This window comes from Lactuca serriola, chromosome 9 (genome assembly GCF_051521515.1).
Source record: "Lactuca serriola cultivar US96UC23 chromosome 9, Lser_US96UC23_V15, whole genome shotgun sequence".
Taxonomy (NCBI): Eukaryota; Viridiplantae; Streptophyta; class Magnoliopsida; order Asterales; family Asteraceae; genus Lactuca; species Lactuca serriola.
In genome coordinates this window covers 42,424,368-42,441,050 of record NC_136416.1, presented here as the reverse complement: position 1 = coordinate 42,441,050, position 16,683 = coordinate 42,424,368, and the positions used below count along the sequence as shown (strand labels likewise).

Sequence of the window (16,683 nt, the reverse complement as noted above, 5' to 3'; positions counted from 1 at the left end):
CGAATCCTCGCATTCAACTCGCACGTGCTCATCTGACCAATAACCTCGGGCGGTACTGACCTGCCCGGAACTCCCTCTCCTGCTCCCGATCCTGACTTGGATCCACTCCCAGCATGCCTCAGAATCTCCATACCGAAAAACACCACAAAATCTCAGACACTTCCCACTAACCCGGGAACCAACTCTCAACCCAACCCTAGAGGTCATGGTTTCCCTGATACGCGTATGGGTCCTGTGCTTTCAGTAGTACGGGCCAATACTACCTTCCACACTTACCCATACTTGTATGAAGTACTACCACAACACCCTAGTGAAAACATACAAAACAAGCGCTCAACCCTCACTACTAGAGGAACAATGGAAATCTCCCACAAGGAAACCCTAGGCTAACAGGCATCATAAATCAGGCAACATTATCATGAAATCCTGAAGATCCCTAGCCTAGCACTAACATGTTGTTCTATCAATACTCAAAAACAAATATCATGTATGGTATTTTGGGGTTACTTACTGGCACCGGCTGATCGTACCTCCGCGTCCTCCTTTTACTCATTTTGAAAACCGTTTTAAATTCTCTTTTGAAAACCCTCCTCGATTTGAGACTGGAGTCACACGAGTGTTCCTCCAATTCACTCAAACCAAGGCTCTAATACCAACTTGTAACGACCGAAAAATTCCAACCAATTTAAACTTTTCAAAAACAACCCGATTTCATTAAATTATTACAAAAAGGTTTTCAATACAATTTATTTAGAGTATTCCCAGAATCACATCACAACATAAACATGAGGAGCAGTACGATCACGCCTTCGCCTTGCCACGGTCTCCTGAAGAACCTGAAAAACATAAAACCACAACTGTAAGCCCGAAAGCTTAGTGAGATATCCCCAAAATACCAACCACATATACCATACACGCATAACATGTCATATCATATCCGATCACAGAACAACCATGCACTTTGGGTCTACTGTGTGACTGGTCCGCCGCACCGGCCAACAGTCCACCTGCTCCACCCTCCGAGTCAAGCCATATACATCGAGTCTGCAGTGTGATTGGTCCGCCCGCACCGGGCCTTCAATCCACCTGGTCCACTCTCTGAGTCTAGTCATATACATTGAGTCTGCAGTGTGATTGGTTTGCCCGCACCGGGCCTTCAATCCACCTGGTCCACTCTCTGAGTCTACAGTATGACTGGTCCGCCCGCACCGGGCCTTCAGTCGGCCTGGTCCACTCTCCGAGCCTTGGCACGTCTGGTCCACCCTCTTGGGGCCTACAGCCTATCCGGACCGCTCGCTGGGCCTTTGGGACAACCGGTCCGCCCTGGGTATCTTGGCCTACAGCACAAAGCAGGACCCGCCTCAACCCAACTCCAGTCCAAACAACCATGTGCACATAAACATACAATCATATAACAATTCACAGTCAACAAACCGATCAAATAGAGCACATAACATATCATCATCCTAACCAGGATACCGACCTAACCGGTCACTAGCATAGCATCACCCTACATCTCAGGATATCGACCTTAACCAGGTCTCTAACATATACCATCCTAGCTACCGGGATGCAACATATCAAAGCAATAGCATAACAACAAATACCCGGATCTCAATCCGATAAAGGGCCGGCCTTGGTGCCTTAGACCCTGTTGATATAGTGAGGATAACTCACCTCGAAATTGCCGACTGAACAGATAAACCCAAGCTACTCCAACCACTGATACGATCTCCAACACTGGCCAACACCAAGACACTGAACTCAAAACAATATTCAACAATTACCAAAATGCCCCTGGAAAATAACTGGTCAACCCTTGGCCAAAGCCAACCCCTGACTGACTCTACTCGCCGAGTCATCCCAATGACTCGTCGAGTCCACACACACAGAATCTCCCCCTATCCGCGACTTAACTCGCCGAGTCACCCCAAGACTTGCCGAATCCAGCAACTCTGAGTCCTTACTCACTCGACTCACCGAGTCACAGCTCAACCAGAAGAAACTTGGACCTCACGACCAGACTCGCCGAGTCCAAGAACAGACTCCCCGAGTCTAAGGCTATCTTCAACCTACTCGCCGAGTTGTTCTTCCAACTCGCCGAGTTCCAGACCATCTTCAAGCAACTCGCCGAGTACACCTTTGTGACTCGCCGAGTGCCTCTAGATCTCATCCCAAACAGAACCTTCCAGGCCATGCAATTGATCCAAAACGTAGATCTAGCCTCCTACAACCCATCCATCACGTAAAGTGGCAAACTTTACGTGAATCCAAAGAGATCTAGGCATTTTACACTTTAGGGCTAGGGTTTGGGACATGATGGCTTCACTAATCACTCAAGAACAGGGACTTTAACGCACTTTAGACCTCCTCCACTCCAGATCTGAGGTAGCAACCTCAGATCTACTCTTCAAACTCAAGATACCACAAGCTAAACCTCCCATACATTCCAAGAATAATGGATCTAGAAGAATAACAGCCCAAGAACGAGATTATACCTCAAAAGGGAGCCCCAACAGCAAATAAATCCGAATCTAAGCAAAGCCCCTTGCTCCAAGCCTCCTAACTCTCCAAGATCTTCCTCCCAATCTCTTTTCCAAGGTTCAATTGCACTCCAATCCTTCACAATCGCGTTTCTAGGGTTTTCTGGACTTAAGGGAAGGTAAGGAGGCTGGGGAGAGGGTATAATGTCCTTTATATAGGGCTCATCCTCCGAAATTAGGGTTTTCTCCACTCAGCGCCTACTCGCCGAGTCCAGCCGCCGACTCGCCGAGTCGGCCACTTAACACGCGACCAAAATCGCGACCCTACTCGCCGAGTCCACTCGTGGACTCGCCGAGTTGCCCTTTCCAATTTACTCTTTTAGCCCTTCAAATTTACTCTTGACATTCCGGGATGTTATACTACTTGAACAATTTTTGATACGATTCCATCAAACTTATTAATTATAGAACATACAATCTCTAAATTAATAGATATTGAACCATTGTGTGATACAATTCCATTCAAATTAACCAAAATAAAACCTTCGATTTTCAAATTTGTAAACACAGATACAATTGGACCTCCATCTTTATCCACCAAGAACACCATAAGCAACGTCAACAAGAAAAACATGGGAGTATGAAATTAAAATGAAAAAATTAGTCCAAGAAATTTTTTTTTCTTAAATAGTATGGTTTTTCAAATTTTTATGTCAATTACCGGTAAACCTGTTAAAAAGTTCGAAATGAAGAAAGTAAAAATATGTAAGGGTTTTATTAGCAATAAAAAGTTTATGTTTAAACATAAAAATATAGATATAGAAGATCATTTACACCATGAAACTATGGACGAAAGTTATGGAGGTTAGGTTGCATTGCAACATGACTATTTCTGGAAAACCAATTCGGTTTTATGTTCGATGATCGACGACCGAGGGAATTTACCTTCTTAAATGCCTTATGGAGAAATTTAGTGACATAAATAAGAATCTTTATACGATGTATTTACCTTCTTAAATGCCTTATGGAGAAATTTAGTGACAAAAGTAAGGATCTTTATACGATGTTCATCCACCTAAAAAGACATATGCTAATGTATTTTGAGAGGCGACATGGAGGACCTAATAAGCTAGATAGGTCCAAGAGAGATGTCATGGCTATGCATGATATGTATTTCCACCTTACGACATGTGTTCAGACCCGAGCTGGTGACACAAAATCGTTTTCGATTGAAGTCAGGCTTCATTAGAGTTCGAAACTTATTCTAATAACATTGTGTTGGTGCCCGAGTATATGATTTAGTTGAATACCAGGTTGGTCACTTGGTGGTCTTTACTAGAAAAGAAAGGGCTTCAAATCAACACTGTAAAAACAAAGTATCTTTGGTGTAATATAAGAGCCGAATGATGGAGTATATATAAGCTCAGGGGAGCAAACTCTTTTTCTAAAGGAGAGTCTCAAGTATTTGGGGTATATCATTGACAAGGAAGACGGTGTGGACTGTGGATGTAGACATTACCCATCATATAAATGCAGGTTGGTTAAATTGAAGGGAGACATCAAAGTCCTATGTGACATGAAGGTTCCATTCTTGTTTCCGCACATGTCAAATTCATCTAAGGGATGTGGTCCGTCTACCATCGACATATTGTTTTATGTTTGTTTTAAAATCAATTTATGTATTTGTTAAATGTTCTTGCTAACATGCTCTTCCTTTGTTTTGCTTCATTTGCAGGTTTACGTTTCCGTGCATATCAAATGTCATCTAAATTGACGCAATCGTTCTATTTTCAAGAAATACATAACTGTCGACATCTATTGTACCCAATTTTAATGAGATTTCCAAGGTTTGTTGGTGTTGATAATATTAACCCTATAAATTTAATTATATTGTAAACAAAACTTAACATAACAAGATTTTGGTAGATAAGTTTGTAAGTATATCCTTTTGTTAAAAACTCCAACTTTTTATGTTATCCGGTTAATCTTTTATCATAATTCACATACCATCCACATTCTAAATGAGGAGGTCCCCTTGTTCTAAATGATGTCGTTTTGAGCTGTTCTTTTCTTGTTGTTGACAGCCGCCTTCTTGGTTTCTAAATTACTAATCCTCTATTAATAACTTCAGTCTTCCAAACCCTTCAACGAAATTTCATGGTAATCCCTCGTTTATTCATATAAAAACGAAATCAGCAATTTAAATATTGATTTATGTGTGTTACTGGTTTACTGCATTCTACGTGTGCCAACTTCTCACCGTCCACAACAATCCAACCCAGCTCAGCTATTTTTTTTTCAATTGTTGAGCACAACCCAGAAATCCAAGAAAAATCAGAAAACCCCACATCGAATCTTGAGAAATCTGTTTAAATTCTGACGAATCGAGAGAACTTCGAGGGTCAAAGTTGAAAAAGAAGATGGATAACGGCAATAACAGTGGCGGAGGCGGTGGTAGTGGCGAGAAGCAGAGCCACCGTCTTCCGCTGTCGGATGTGGTGTCTGATTGCTTGAGAAGATGGTTTCAAGATACCCTCAAAGAAGCCAAAGCCGGGGATCTGTCTATGCAAGTTTTGGTCGCCCAGATGTACTTCAATGGTTATGGGATTCCAAAAGATACCCAAAAGGTTTGATTTTGACCTTTTAAAGTTCGAATTTTGACTTCGATTTCCTGGTTGTTTTCAATTCATAGTATGCATGTTTATTGGGAATCCAGGAATATGATGAATTGGGATTTTTTTGGGCCTATTTGTAATTTCTAAGAAACCCTTTGAAATTTTGACTATTTAGGACAATCAAAGGTCAAACAGATACGCATAGAAGTGATTCTCACCTTTTCCCTTGAATTTGGAATCACTTCTTGGAAGAACAAATATGTGTTTTGCAAGCGAATACTATCGAAAATTTCAAAAATATAATCATAAAGCTTTTGCCCAAATTAGTTTCATCCCATAAAAATTGAAGCTTTTCTACTTTTGGGATGTTTTTAGATTACTTTACACCTATTTGCTTCTGTTCATGTTATAAGTTTCATCAGGCTTAATGTGTTTAACCTTTTCTGCATAAGCTTATGTTTGATTTGCATTTCATATAAAAACTTCTTCATGTTTTCTCTTGTGATATTGAACTTTCAGGAATGTTTAGGGACCTTATTTATAATCACTAATAATATGCAAATAAAGTACGTTTATTAATCAAATTATATGAATGAATTATCAATTTCTTTTTGTCAGGCAAAAATTTGGATGACAAGAGCTGCAAGAGTCCGTTCTTCAGTTTGGAGAGTTAGCAATAAACGCCCAGGTCATCTCTCTCTCTCTCTCTCTCTCTCTCTCACACACACACACACACACTCTAGACATTTGTGAATGCATGTGTTTTAAATCACTAATAAACTTCTAAATCATTCGATTATCAGGCTATAATGCAAGTGATTCTGATTCAGAAGAGTTGCTGGACGACTCTTGATATAAATGAGAAGGTAATGCACCCCAATTTAATTCAAGCATGTTCTCCATTTTATGAATTTCATGGATTCTTTAAGGATAATTTATCAAAGTATTCGACTCTTTTCTATGTGGTTATTTGAGTTGTTTTTCTTTAGGACCATTATCATATTGCCTTTTTCTATATGCATTTTTAAAAATATTTGTATGCAATCACTTATAATTCCTGAATTTATTGTTTGAAAGGTGGTTAGTGACAAATCTAAGTGAAAATGTATATAGATAGAGAGAAAACATGTTAATGAGAAGAATGTTGAATGCAAGTAATAAGGTTAAAGTGTAAATAGCGAGATAATAATAGCCCTAATGAAAGCTAATTTATTATAAAAAATAATAACTAAATCATTTTATGTTGTAGAGAACATGAAAGTGTTAACGAATGCCTATAATGAATAGCAATAGTACTAGTATTCACCAAAAAAAAAATTAAAAATAAGATCAAGTTGTAGTATTTGCTACAAACTTTAGGTAGTGTTTGTATGTGTCCTTATAAAGTTACTATTATGACTTAAAGAATAAAAATAAATGATTAAATCATCAGATTATTAGTTAATTGAATCTTACATGTTACAACACCTCCTTACTTGCTTCTCCAAATTTAATTATTTTGACCCTAACTTGTTAAAAAAAGGCTGAATTGTATTCATATTTGTTTTAAACATTCAAAACTGATTATTGCAACTCAATCACAATATTGATTATTGAGTTTAAACACACATCCAAACACCTCCGTAATGTGGTTGACAGATTTATTTTATTTTATATTCTGCAATGTGTGGAATTTGTTCCAATTCTAATTAAAAAACCAAGTTTTCTGATTAAAAAAAAAGGGTCAAAATCTCTCTTTTTTATTTTTATATTCTGCAATGCGTGGAATTTGTTCCAATTCTAATTAAAAAACCAAGCTTTTTGATTTAAAAAAAAAAAGTCAAAATCTCTCTCTTTTTTTTTTTTTTTTTTTTTTTTTTTCTGGTACACAAGAGGGTATTATTATCTTACTATAATTTTATTGTATGCTGTCTTGTCGTCTTTTGCAATAAGATTAAAACCTCAATCAGGAAGTTACAAGAAAACAATTATTTCTAGAAAAAACCTCCATCAGAAAGTAAAAAAAATATAATATTTTCAGGAAAAAAAAATATCCTGATCAGAAAATTACAAAAAAAACAACTATTTTAAGACAACATCCTCTGCCATAGAGAGTAGAAGGGTGCTTTTGGTTGTCGGAAATTGTTTTCATTTTCTAAGAAAATGTTTTCAGAAAATAGAGTTGAGTTTTATTTTCAATTTTCAATGAAAATTTTAGAAAACGTTTGGTTGAAACCGAGGGAGTTTTCATTTTCCATCTTAGAAATTTGGAAACTTTGGAAAACTGTAAAAATCACTTTTCTAATTTACATAGAATTTGGAAAACTGAAAATTTTCAGTTTTTTTGGAAAATTTTGGAAAACTGAACAACCAAACGCGTTTTCAAAATTTCAATTTTTCTTGGAAAATATTCCTAGAAAACTGGAAAATTTTCCACAACCAAATGCATCCAGTTTTTTGTAATAATTCAAAAATAATAAATATATTGACTTTCTGAAGATTTCCCTTTGAAAAATACAACTTTAGTTTTTGTCCATTTTTGTTTATATAGCACCCTTACAACTGGTTTGCCTATCAAATTGTGATACAATAATACATAATTCATTTTCTTTGACATGCATGAACTATACATTCGATTTACTCATGATGATGATTAAACTAATCTTTTTTTCTTTCTTTTTTTTTTTTTTTTAAATTTCTTTTGCAGGGATCTTGGATTTGTTCATCTAATTAATCATTTGTACGAAAATGCACCTGGCTTTTTAATGCATTTTTCGCCTTCTCATTTTGTTGTTCGTTTCAAAGAAAAAGTTCTTTTTGTACAATTGACTTTGTTTGGTGTAGAAAAACTTTGCTTTTTTATTTTTTATTTTTTATATGTGGATGAACAGTTTGAGTTTGTGAGCTCCTAGGTTTTCTATTGTTTGTTCGACGCAGGTTTTATTATTTATGTTTTTTCTTTTTATTTTATTTTTACTGGAAGAGTACACATTCAGATTTTCTTATTTTTCTCTGATAACCAGCAAGTACATTGTGAAGGGAGTTCTTTTTTGTTACAAAATTCAAATCATAGGGGTCAAGTTGTAAATTCAACTACACGTATATAAAATTCGTTTAGGCTGCTTCTGGTAATTTAATAAATGCCTTTTGGTTTATTTTTTAATATATTATTTTGTTATACTTGGAATTATGTCAGGTTATTTATTTTATTTACTACATGCATTTGTGGTTGTTTTAGTATAATCAAGATCAAATCTTACTTTGAGTAACTATTGAATATATAGATTATAATATAAATGTTATCATGAGTAACTATGGAAAGCGTTGATTATAGACTAATTGAGTATCAACTATTGAAGTTTAAGTTTTGTCAGACACATAATAGAATTGATAATATTTTAGGTTAAATTGCAAAAAAATCACTATATTACCACAAAATTTTGATTTTGATACCGGGTTATTATTATTATTATTTTTTTCGCAATTATGATATTATATTTATAATTTTGTTGTAATATCAACAAAATGACCAGTTTTTTCTGTTCTTCCGATAACCATTTTTCCTAGGTTTTCTAAGCATCTCCTAAATTGACATTGTAGGGGTTTTTATTTACTTGTATAAATTAAGCTTCTAAACCATAATAACATCTTCTGAAATGGTGACTACAATATTTTCACTGACTTTAAGTGAGTTTGAATCACTAAATTGACTTTTAGATGTTATTTGTGAAGAAATACTCTAAGAAGAATTAAACATTATAAGAAATTGAAGTGTTAGAAATAATAATTCATGCCTTAATCCACCAAATTGAAGCTTTGATCTGTAACTCTCATAAAAAAATCGGACTCCCAGGGCTTAACTAGGTGAAATTGTACCTTGGTGTGTGTTTTTGGGATTGTTCTATCGAAATGATCTGATTACAGATCTTTTATTTTTGAGTTAATTATACGAATGGTCCCTATGGTTTGGGGTAATTTGCATGTTTGGTCCCTAACTTATTTTTTTAATTCGGAAGGTCCCTACTATTAGTTTTTGTTACGCGTTTGGTCCCTACTGTTTGTTTTTGTTACGCGCTTGGTCCCTGTCTTACATAAAAATACTATCATTTAAATATGAAAAATGGTGTGGTAGGTAAGGTAAGGTGAGGGGTTGGGGTTGGGGATGTGTTTATCTAAATAAATTAAAAAATCAATGACAAAAATAGTCTTTTTAGGTAAGACAGGGACCAAGCGTTTAATAAAAACAAACAGTAGGGACCTTCCGAATTAAAAAAATAAGTTAGGGACCAAACATGAAAATTACCATAAACCATAGGGACCATTCGTGTAATTTAATCTTTATTTTTTAACCTGTTCCAATCGCCACGCCGTGGTACGCTTCATGCCGTGTTGTGGCATGTCTTTTATGACACCTATTTCTTGCGACATTTCCCGACTCGTCACTATAAATAAAAGGCAATATACATTCCTCCACGCCGTGGTCAAATTTCTTCACGTCATGGTATTTCAAAGTACATTGATGTCACTGTTCAATTTACATAACTCGAATCACCGTTGCTAGACCACGTCGTGGTCTCATCTTTGGCACATTGTGACTTTGATTTATTTGTTGTAAAGATAAATCGAACTTGTAGGGGGTATTAGATTGACCTTATAGGGGTCTTCATTTACTTGCTATACAAATCGAACTTCTAAACCACAATCACATCTCCTAAAATGGTGATCATGCCCTTTTCGCTAACTTGTAAGTGGGTTTGAACAATTGGACCGACCTTCATTTATGCATTGTATAAATCGAGCTTATAAATCAAGCTTATAAACCACAATAACATCTCATGAATCGGTCAATTGGTTGACATTACAACAAAATTGTAAATGTAATAACATAATTGAGAAAAAAAACTCAGTGTCAAAAATGAAAATTTTGTGGTAATATAGTGACTTTCTTAGAACTTGAAACTCGGTGTCAAAATCAAAATTTTGACTTTATTGCAATTTGGAAAAATGTTTACTGGGAAAACATGGATGACCGGTCATTTGATTGATATTGCAACAAAATTGTAAATATATATAATGACATAATTGCGAAAAAAATAACTTGGTACCAAAATTGAAATTTCGTAACAATATAACGACTTTCTTGCAATTTGCCCAATATGTTAAAAGTAGATTAAATTTTACCAAAAGAAAAAAAACACTAAAGGGGTGAACTTGAAGGACCATAGAATCATAATTAACAACTTTAATTGTCTCCTCCCTTCAAATGGGTCGAATATAAATAGACAAGGAGAGGTTTATCTGAGGAAACAATAAACCTAGTCTAATACAAATTCTTTACAAAGTAAATAAATATGAAATATTATTGATACGTTTAATAATAAGACTAAAAAAAACTTTATGGTTTGATTGCTAATCAGGTTTATGAACAATTGCCATTGGAAGCTCTTCATGAGAAATCTGAAAAGAAGTTCCAAATGAGGAGCACTTGAACAAACTTGATGATTTATGAGAAACATTGCATATAGATCAATCAACACACATCCAAGCAAAGCATCCTTTAGTAATTAATCAATTAAAAATATATGTATGTTAGTATGTATATGACGTATAAATAATATAATTACAATTCAACTTCCTTTTCCTTTTCCTCCAGAATTTGGCAACTAATAGTTTGATAAAATTCATGTGATTCATAATTCCTTTCAATCAGAACATGTAACTAAAAACATAATTCAGTTTTAATCTACATGCATATAATAATTAATTATACCAACTACCTACTAACTATGTCATGCATGTTTTAAAATAATTATACCATCTATCTACTACCCATGGTATGTTTCATACTTTTATATTGGCTGAACTTGCAGGGGTATAAAGGTCATTCTCATCATTACTTCTTTCAAGATACAATTATAAATACTCACGCAACATTTATGGATCAAAGAGGGAGGATATAAAGGAAAGAGAGAGAGAGAGAGTAATGGACGATGAACAGCTCCTTCCCCGTCATCAATATCATCATCAAGATCCTATTGATACATCTCTTCTAGTGTCTCTATATGTCGGACACTTCTTAGCCAGATGGGGTGCCAGGTCTCTCTCTCTCTCTCTCTCTCTCAAAAGTCGATTTTGCCTTGTAAATATTTCTTGATTTTGGGGTTGTTTTTAAATGTGTGTAATTGATTTGATTTAGTCACATTAATGTTAAAACATGTTTTCATTTTTTTTTCTTTATATTCAACACATTAATTTAACTCTACTGGTTTAACACTATTACAAACTATTTTTAAAAGTCAACATGATAAAAATGTTATTAAGATACAAATTCATTTGATTTTAATTGTATAACCTATGTTATGGATAAATAGGATGTGGGAGTTTTCGGTGGGTTTGTATATGATAAACGTATGGCCAGACTCTTTGCTTATGGCAGCGGCTTATGGGGTGGTCGAGTCAGCATCGACTACCTTATTTGGTCCATTTGTAGGCCAGTGGATTGACAACTCAACATACCCAAAGGTCCAATCTCTTCCTAATTACATCTTTCTATTTTAATTAATCCTTCATCGTCATTGTTGTCCCAAATTGATACCTTTTTTTTCCTAATGTTTTAAGGATTGATTAGTAGAGAACAAATATATACTCAATTGATTTGCAAATTTGCACATCAATGTGTTTAATTGATTTGACAATTATTTATTTTGTAATCAATTATAAAACGATAGTACGACATCAATTATAATTTTACATAGTGCAAGTAAAACCTTTTTAAGTCATGGCCAAAAAAACGTGAGGTGGACATGACACCACCTACTCCTCTATCTATTTGTATGCTTGTAAAAACCATTTAGTTTCTACATCATATTCTTTCCCTTTTTTCTTTTCTTAAAGTTAAAATCCCTACACGTATACTTTAACCAAACCCAGGCTGCGATTAGCAATCTTGAAAAAATTAGGCTAAAACTAGGCTCGACAAATAAGGTACAACTCTTAATTCTTAATGTAATCTTTAGTGACATTTATGATCCTAAAAACAATGCAATTTATATGCCATGAGCCCATGATTTTCAAATTCTTTCTTTGACAGGTTCTCAGAATTTGGCTAATAACTCAAAACCTCTCGTTCATCATTGCCGGAGTCACGGTGGTCGGACTTTTAATCTCTCCGGACTTGCGGGTCACCAACGTCACTGCATTTACATTGCTCGTCGTGTTGACCAATCTTTCCGGCGCTCTTGCTGTTCTTTCAACTCTCGCCGGAACTATCTTGATTGAAAGAGAATGGTAAATCTTCCAATTAAGGTCAAATCGTTCTATATGTCATTTCATGTTTGACATTAAAAGTGACATATAATTCAAATTTTGACAGGGTGGTGGTGATATCAGAAGGGCATTCTTCAAACTTACTAACAACGATGAACTCCAGAATCCGGAGAATCGATCTCATATGCAAACTATTTGCACCTGTCGTTACAGGGTTCATCATCAGTTTCGTGTCATTAATCGCATCAGCTGCAAGTTTAGCAATTTGGAACATACTCTCGGTTTTCTTGCAGTATTGGCTCTTAAACTCCGTATACAAAGGAATCCCAGCTCTCCAAGAACGCAGCAAAAAACGAGGACCAAAAAGCACCATAGCTACTCAACAAGAACATGCATCCTCCTCTACTTCTCAAGAACAACTTATCCAACATCATGACACAGAAGATCTTTCAGAAGATGTTTCATCGAGTAATCCGATTGTTAGGAAATTCATTCGAAGGGTTTCTAACAGTTCGTTTATTCGTGCTTGGAGAGTTTACCTTCAACAAGATGTCGTTTTACCTGGAGTATCTCTAGCTTTACTCTATTTTACTGTCCTCAGGTGCGATTCTTGATCCTCTAGTTACAAAGTAACGTTTTTGTAAAATGATTGTTTGGAATGAAACGAAAGATTCTTTTCGCTTGATTTAGTGTGATCTTTTTGACAGTTTTGGGACTTTGATGACTGCGACATTGGAATGGGATGGAATACCAGTGTATATAATTGGAATGGGAAGAGGAATAAGCGCCATAATTGGTATTTCAGCTACGTTTTTGTATCCTTCCATGGAGACTCGAATTTCAACACTTCGAACTGGACTTTGGTCGATCTGGTCACAGGTATATCTCAGGCTTAAATTTATTAAAGATTTTGAAAGGCTAGAAGCTAAAGTCATGAGTTTTTTTTGTATGTATATATAGTGGGCATGCCTCTTGGTTTGTGTTGGCTCAATATGGGTGAAGAACAATACCACATCGGCTTATTTATTGATGGCTGGAGTAGCAGCTTCACGTCTAGGGCTATGGACGTTTGATCTATCGGTTATTCAACAAATGCAGGTGACCTGATGATATGCCTTTGAATTCTAAGAATAATGATTCTAGATTCATGTTTTATTTTTTTTCTTACATTTATGTTGATTGTGGAACAGGATCAAGTTTCTGAATCCGATCGAGCTGTTGTTGGAGGTGTTCAAAACTCGATTCAGTCTTTCTGGGACTTGATGACATACATCATGGGGTTGATTATCTCTAATCCCGAGGTGATCTTCATTCGTTATACCATTTACTTCCGTTATACAATTAAATTTTTTTTTTCTAACATTTATTTTTTGTTAAGGTGGCGTAAATGGGTAACAATTAAAATTTTGTTGTTATAATTTCTAGTTTTTCGATAATGCTTTCTTGTGTGTTTTAGGATTTCTGGAAGTTGATATTGGTGTCGTTCTGGTTGGTGACGATAGCAGCGATTATGTATAGTGTTCATATTTATCGAGTTCGGAATCACCTCTTTCACTTTGATAAACTGCTCATGTTATTTCGTAGATGTGTGTAAATATTTGGTGTTGGATACTTGTAATGTTGTAACAAATGGTCACAAACTTAGAAGTATGAGACTTGATATACCGGCAATTCCAATGGCATTAAGTATGCGTGTTCACTTAGATATGTTAGCATGTAAAACTTGTACATAACTTAAAACACCTCAGAATCACGTTTAGCTCTCGATGATTGTAATCTGTAAGCCTGTAACTATAAATTTTGTTTGAGGTGAGATCTCTACTTCATTTTAAAAAATATATATTGTAGATTTGTGGGACTAGTGTTGTGTAAAATTAAACGAAAACGGACACACAAGTCCAAATAAATAAAGTGATAAGTAAGATTTTTTTTTTCGCTGATTTATATGTCTGTTGTGTTTGAAATCTAATATTCGACAGTTTTAGAATCAAAATCAAATAGTTCTCTTCTAAGTATAGAATCTTGATTTGGTTGTAAAATTAACATCATATTCCGTAAATAATACTCAATAAACTTCTCTATGTTGTATGTGGGCATAACACGATTACCATAAAATATGAACTACCTCAATTTTCACTCTTCTTTATTTTTTTTTTGTTGCATCTTTAATTGCATATTTGTTGTTCGAAACCTATATCAGTTGGTATTAGAGATACGGTTGAAGATGGAAAAGTTAAGTTTAATTTGATAAGTTTGAGGGAAGTGAATGTTCAAGTTCCATATAGCATACGGATCAGGGGCATGGGCACCATATTTCCCTTCACCTTATTTGATAGAGGGGTTAATAGTAGAGGAAGATTAGAATCATGAAAGATGACCAATTTAAGTAAAAGAAATATATTGTTTGTTGGAAAGGATCTGGGTATTTCATATATCAGTGACTAAAACTTTACCATATAAATGCAAGAAGAGGTAAAAATGGAAGCCAATTTTGACGATGCGTTTATTTGTTGCATAGAGAATCTAGTCGAATATTGGAGCAAATCATTTGATGCCAATCTATTCAGAAAATCAATATACACATTTAAGCAATATAGTGACATGGTGAAACTAACATACGATAGATACGTGTGTATGTGATGTTGTATCAAAATATCTCTTGGCTCAAATTCGACATTAAAATGTTAGATACATTAAAGATCTGAATAGAAGCATATTAATGTGGGTTAATTAGACGATGACAGATTGCATATGGATTTCAGAGGTCATCAACGGAAGACGAGAAAGGGGAAAGTAGTAGTTGCTTGAGGTTAAGAAACATGGATTCTTGTACACGATTGAGGTTATTACAAATGGAACTAATGATGCTATTGCAAAATGTGATGATATATAATTTGTTGCACATAGACATAGGCACATGACGATGCTAGCTTCTAAAGGCATAATTCCATATTTAAAGACTTTGAGTGTGGATCCGAGACTTGTGATCTTGGAAAACAAAAGAAGTTAGCTTGGAAAGATCAGAACTTCTCCCAAGGCTAGATAGTTGGAGCCGGTTCATGTTGATGTGTACAGTGGCGAGTTTAGAATGTAAAATCACGTGATTCACTATTGTAGTGTAACCGATAAAAAATGAGAAAAAAATACTAGTTGCGGGTTTGGGTTGATGGTGGCGGAGGTCGGCGCTGCCGTTGGCGATGGAAGAGGGTCGGCGCTCTACGTACGATATTGGGTGATTTCTTATTTGTGTAGATCGACGATTTCTGATTTGTGCAATTATGTATCACAGTATTAGCATATGCAGTAAAGTGGGAGAAGAACGTGTGGAGAATGTATTTTTTATTGTTTATTTTTTCTTTTTTCCTTTATTTATCTAATTATCTTTAATTTATATTGGACTATTTTTTTATTAGATTATAACTTAAATGATTTGGGTACTTTGCCTTATAAAATGTGGACTTTTGCGATCTTGATTTATACATATTTTTTGTTGCCATAATGGTAGTTCACTCAAAGTTTTGAAGATAGGTCACCATTAATGTTTATGTATTATCTCTTATAAGAATAAAATGAAAAGGTAAGTTAAGTGACCTACCTTCACTATGAATAGACTCGCCCCTTGATGTGGATGTGTACGACCTTACATCAATTTATTACGTAGGAGGATCGTGCTACTATGTTACTTTTATTGACGAATCCATCAGAAAAGCGTGATCAAAATTTGGATACACATCAAAATAATAGGCTAGACAAATAATGCCTTGTGAGTTAATACTAAAGTCAACATCTCCATTTGTAAACAACACCGTCATCACAGATATGACAACAATGTTCTCTCTCTCTCTCTCTCTCTCTCACATAGATCCGAAAATGGTGAGGTGGTCAGAAGAAACCCTTCACGTTGGCAACGAGAAAGGTCCGGATGACAATAATGTTTTTAATCACTAAGGTTTACCAACGATGAGAAGGATTTTCTAATGATAAGAAGGGTTTTTTTCCACTTCCAAAGCTAGGAGTTTCTAATGGATCCTTCTTTAAAGGTCAGGAGGTGACAACAACGTTTACGTTTCCAAATAGCAACGCTAGGGTTTACTGACAGCAAGAAGGGCCCGACTCCAGCTCTGACGAAGGCATATCTTCATTAAAGACAAAGAGAATAGTTTAATGAATGTATGTTTTGTATATTTTTATGAATATTACAAGCAATACATTTAACATATATAAATACTAAACTACAACTGACTCCTGAATAAAAGCATAAGACTAGGTATATAAGTTGACTAAGACTACTTCTATATGTGAGATATAGAACATGTTTGGTAAATCCTTAGTGACCGTTA

At 35.2% G+C, this 16,683-nt stretch overlaps 2 protein-coding genes across 2 annotated transcripts; both read left to right on the top strand.

Annotated features, from left to right (window-relative positions):
• Positions 1 to 4,761: 4,761 nt before the first annotated feature.
• Positions 4,762 to 8,047, top strand: LOC145073570 (Sel1 repeat protein). The gene is made up of 4 exons (XM_079020118.1): positions 4,762 to 5,110; positions 5,717 to 5,786; positions 5,902 to 5,964; positions 7,785 to 8,047. The coding sequence occupies exons 1-3, from the start codon at positions 4,904 to 4,906 to the stop codon at positions 5,949 to 5,951; spliced, it is 327 nt and encodes a 108-aa protein (XP_078876244.1). The 5' UTR covers positions 4,762 to 4,903; the 3' UTR covers positions 5,952 to 5,964; positions 7,785 to 8,047.
• A 2,963-nt stretch (positions 8,048 to 11,010) lies between these two features.
• Positions 11,011 to 14,046, top strand: IREG2 (iron regulated 2). The gene is made up of 8 exons (XM_079020881.1): positions 11,011 to 11,173; positions 11,449 to 11,599; positions 12,168 to 12,364; positions 12,450 to 12,944; positions 13,051 to 13,222; positions 13,304 to 13,441; positions 13,534 to 13,644; positions 13,800 to 14,046. Exons 1-8 carry the CDS (start codon positions 11,061 to 11,063, stop codon positions 13,935 to 13,937), a joined length of 1,515 nt encoding a protein of 504 aa, XP_078877007.1. The 5' UTR covers positions 11,011 to 11,060; the 3' UTR covers positions 13,938 to 14,046.
• The last annotated feature ends 2,637 nt before the right edge of the window (positions 14,047 to 16,683 follow it).

Bases quoted from the DNA above. Each gene is read 5' to 3' on its own strand.
- IREG2 (XM_079020881.1), top strand. From the start codon at position 11,061: ATGGACGATGAACAGCTCCTTCCCCGTCATCAATATCATCATCAAGAT. The intron at 12,945-13,050 runs GTGCGATTCTTG...TCTTTTTGACAG, and splicing joins CTCTATTTTACTGTCCTCAG to TTTTGGGACTTTGATGACTG. The intron at 13,645-13,799 runs GTGATCTTCATT...TGTGTGTTTTAG, and splicing joins TGATTATCTCTAATCCCGAG to GATTTCTGGAAGTTGATATT.
- LOC145073570 (XM_079020118.1), top strand. From the start codon at position 4,904: ATGGATAACGGCAATAACAGTGGCGGAGGCGGTGGTAGTGGCGAGAAG. The intron at 5,111-5,716 runs GTTTGATTTTGA...TCTTTTTGTCAG, and splicing joins TTCCAAAAGATACCCAAAAG to GCAAAAATTTGGATGACAAG. The intron at 5,787-5,901 runs GTCATCTCTCTC...TTCGATTATCAG, and splicing joins AGTTAGCAATAAACGCCCAG to GCTATAATGCAAGTGATTCT.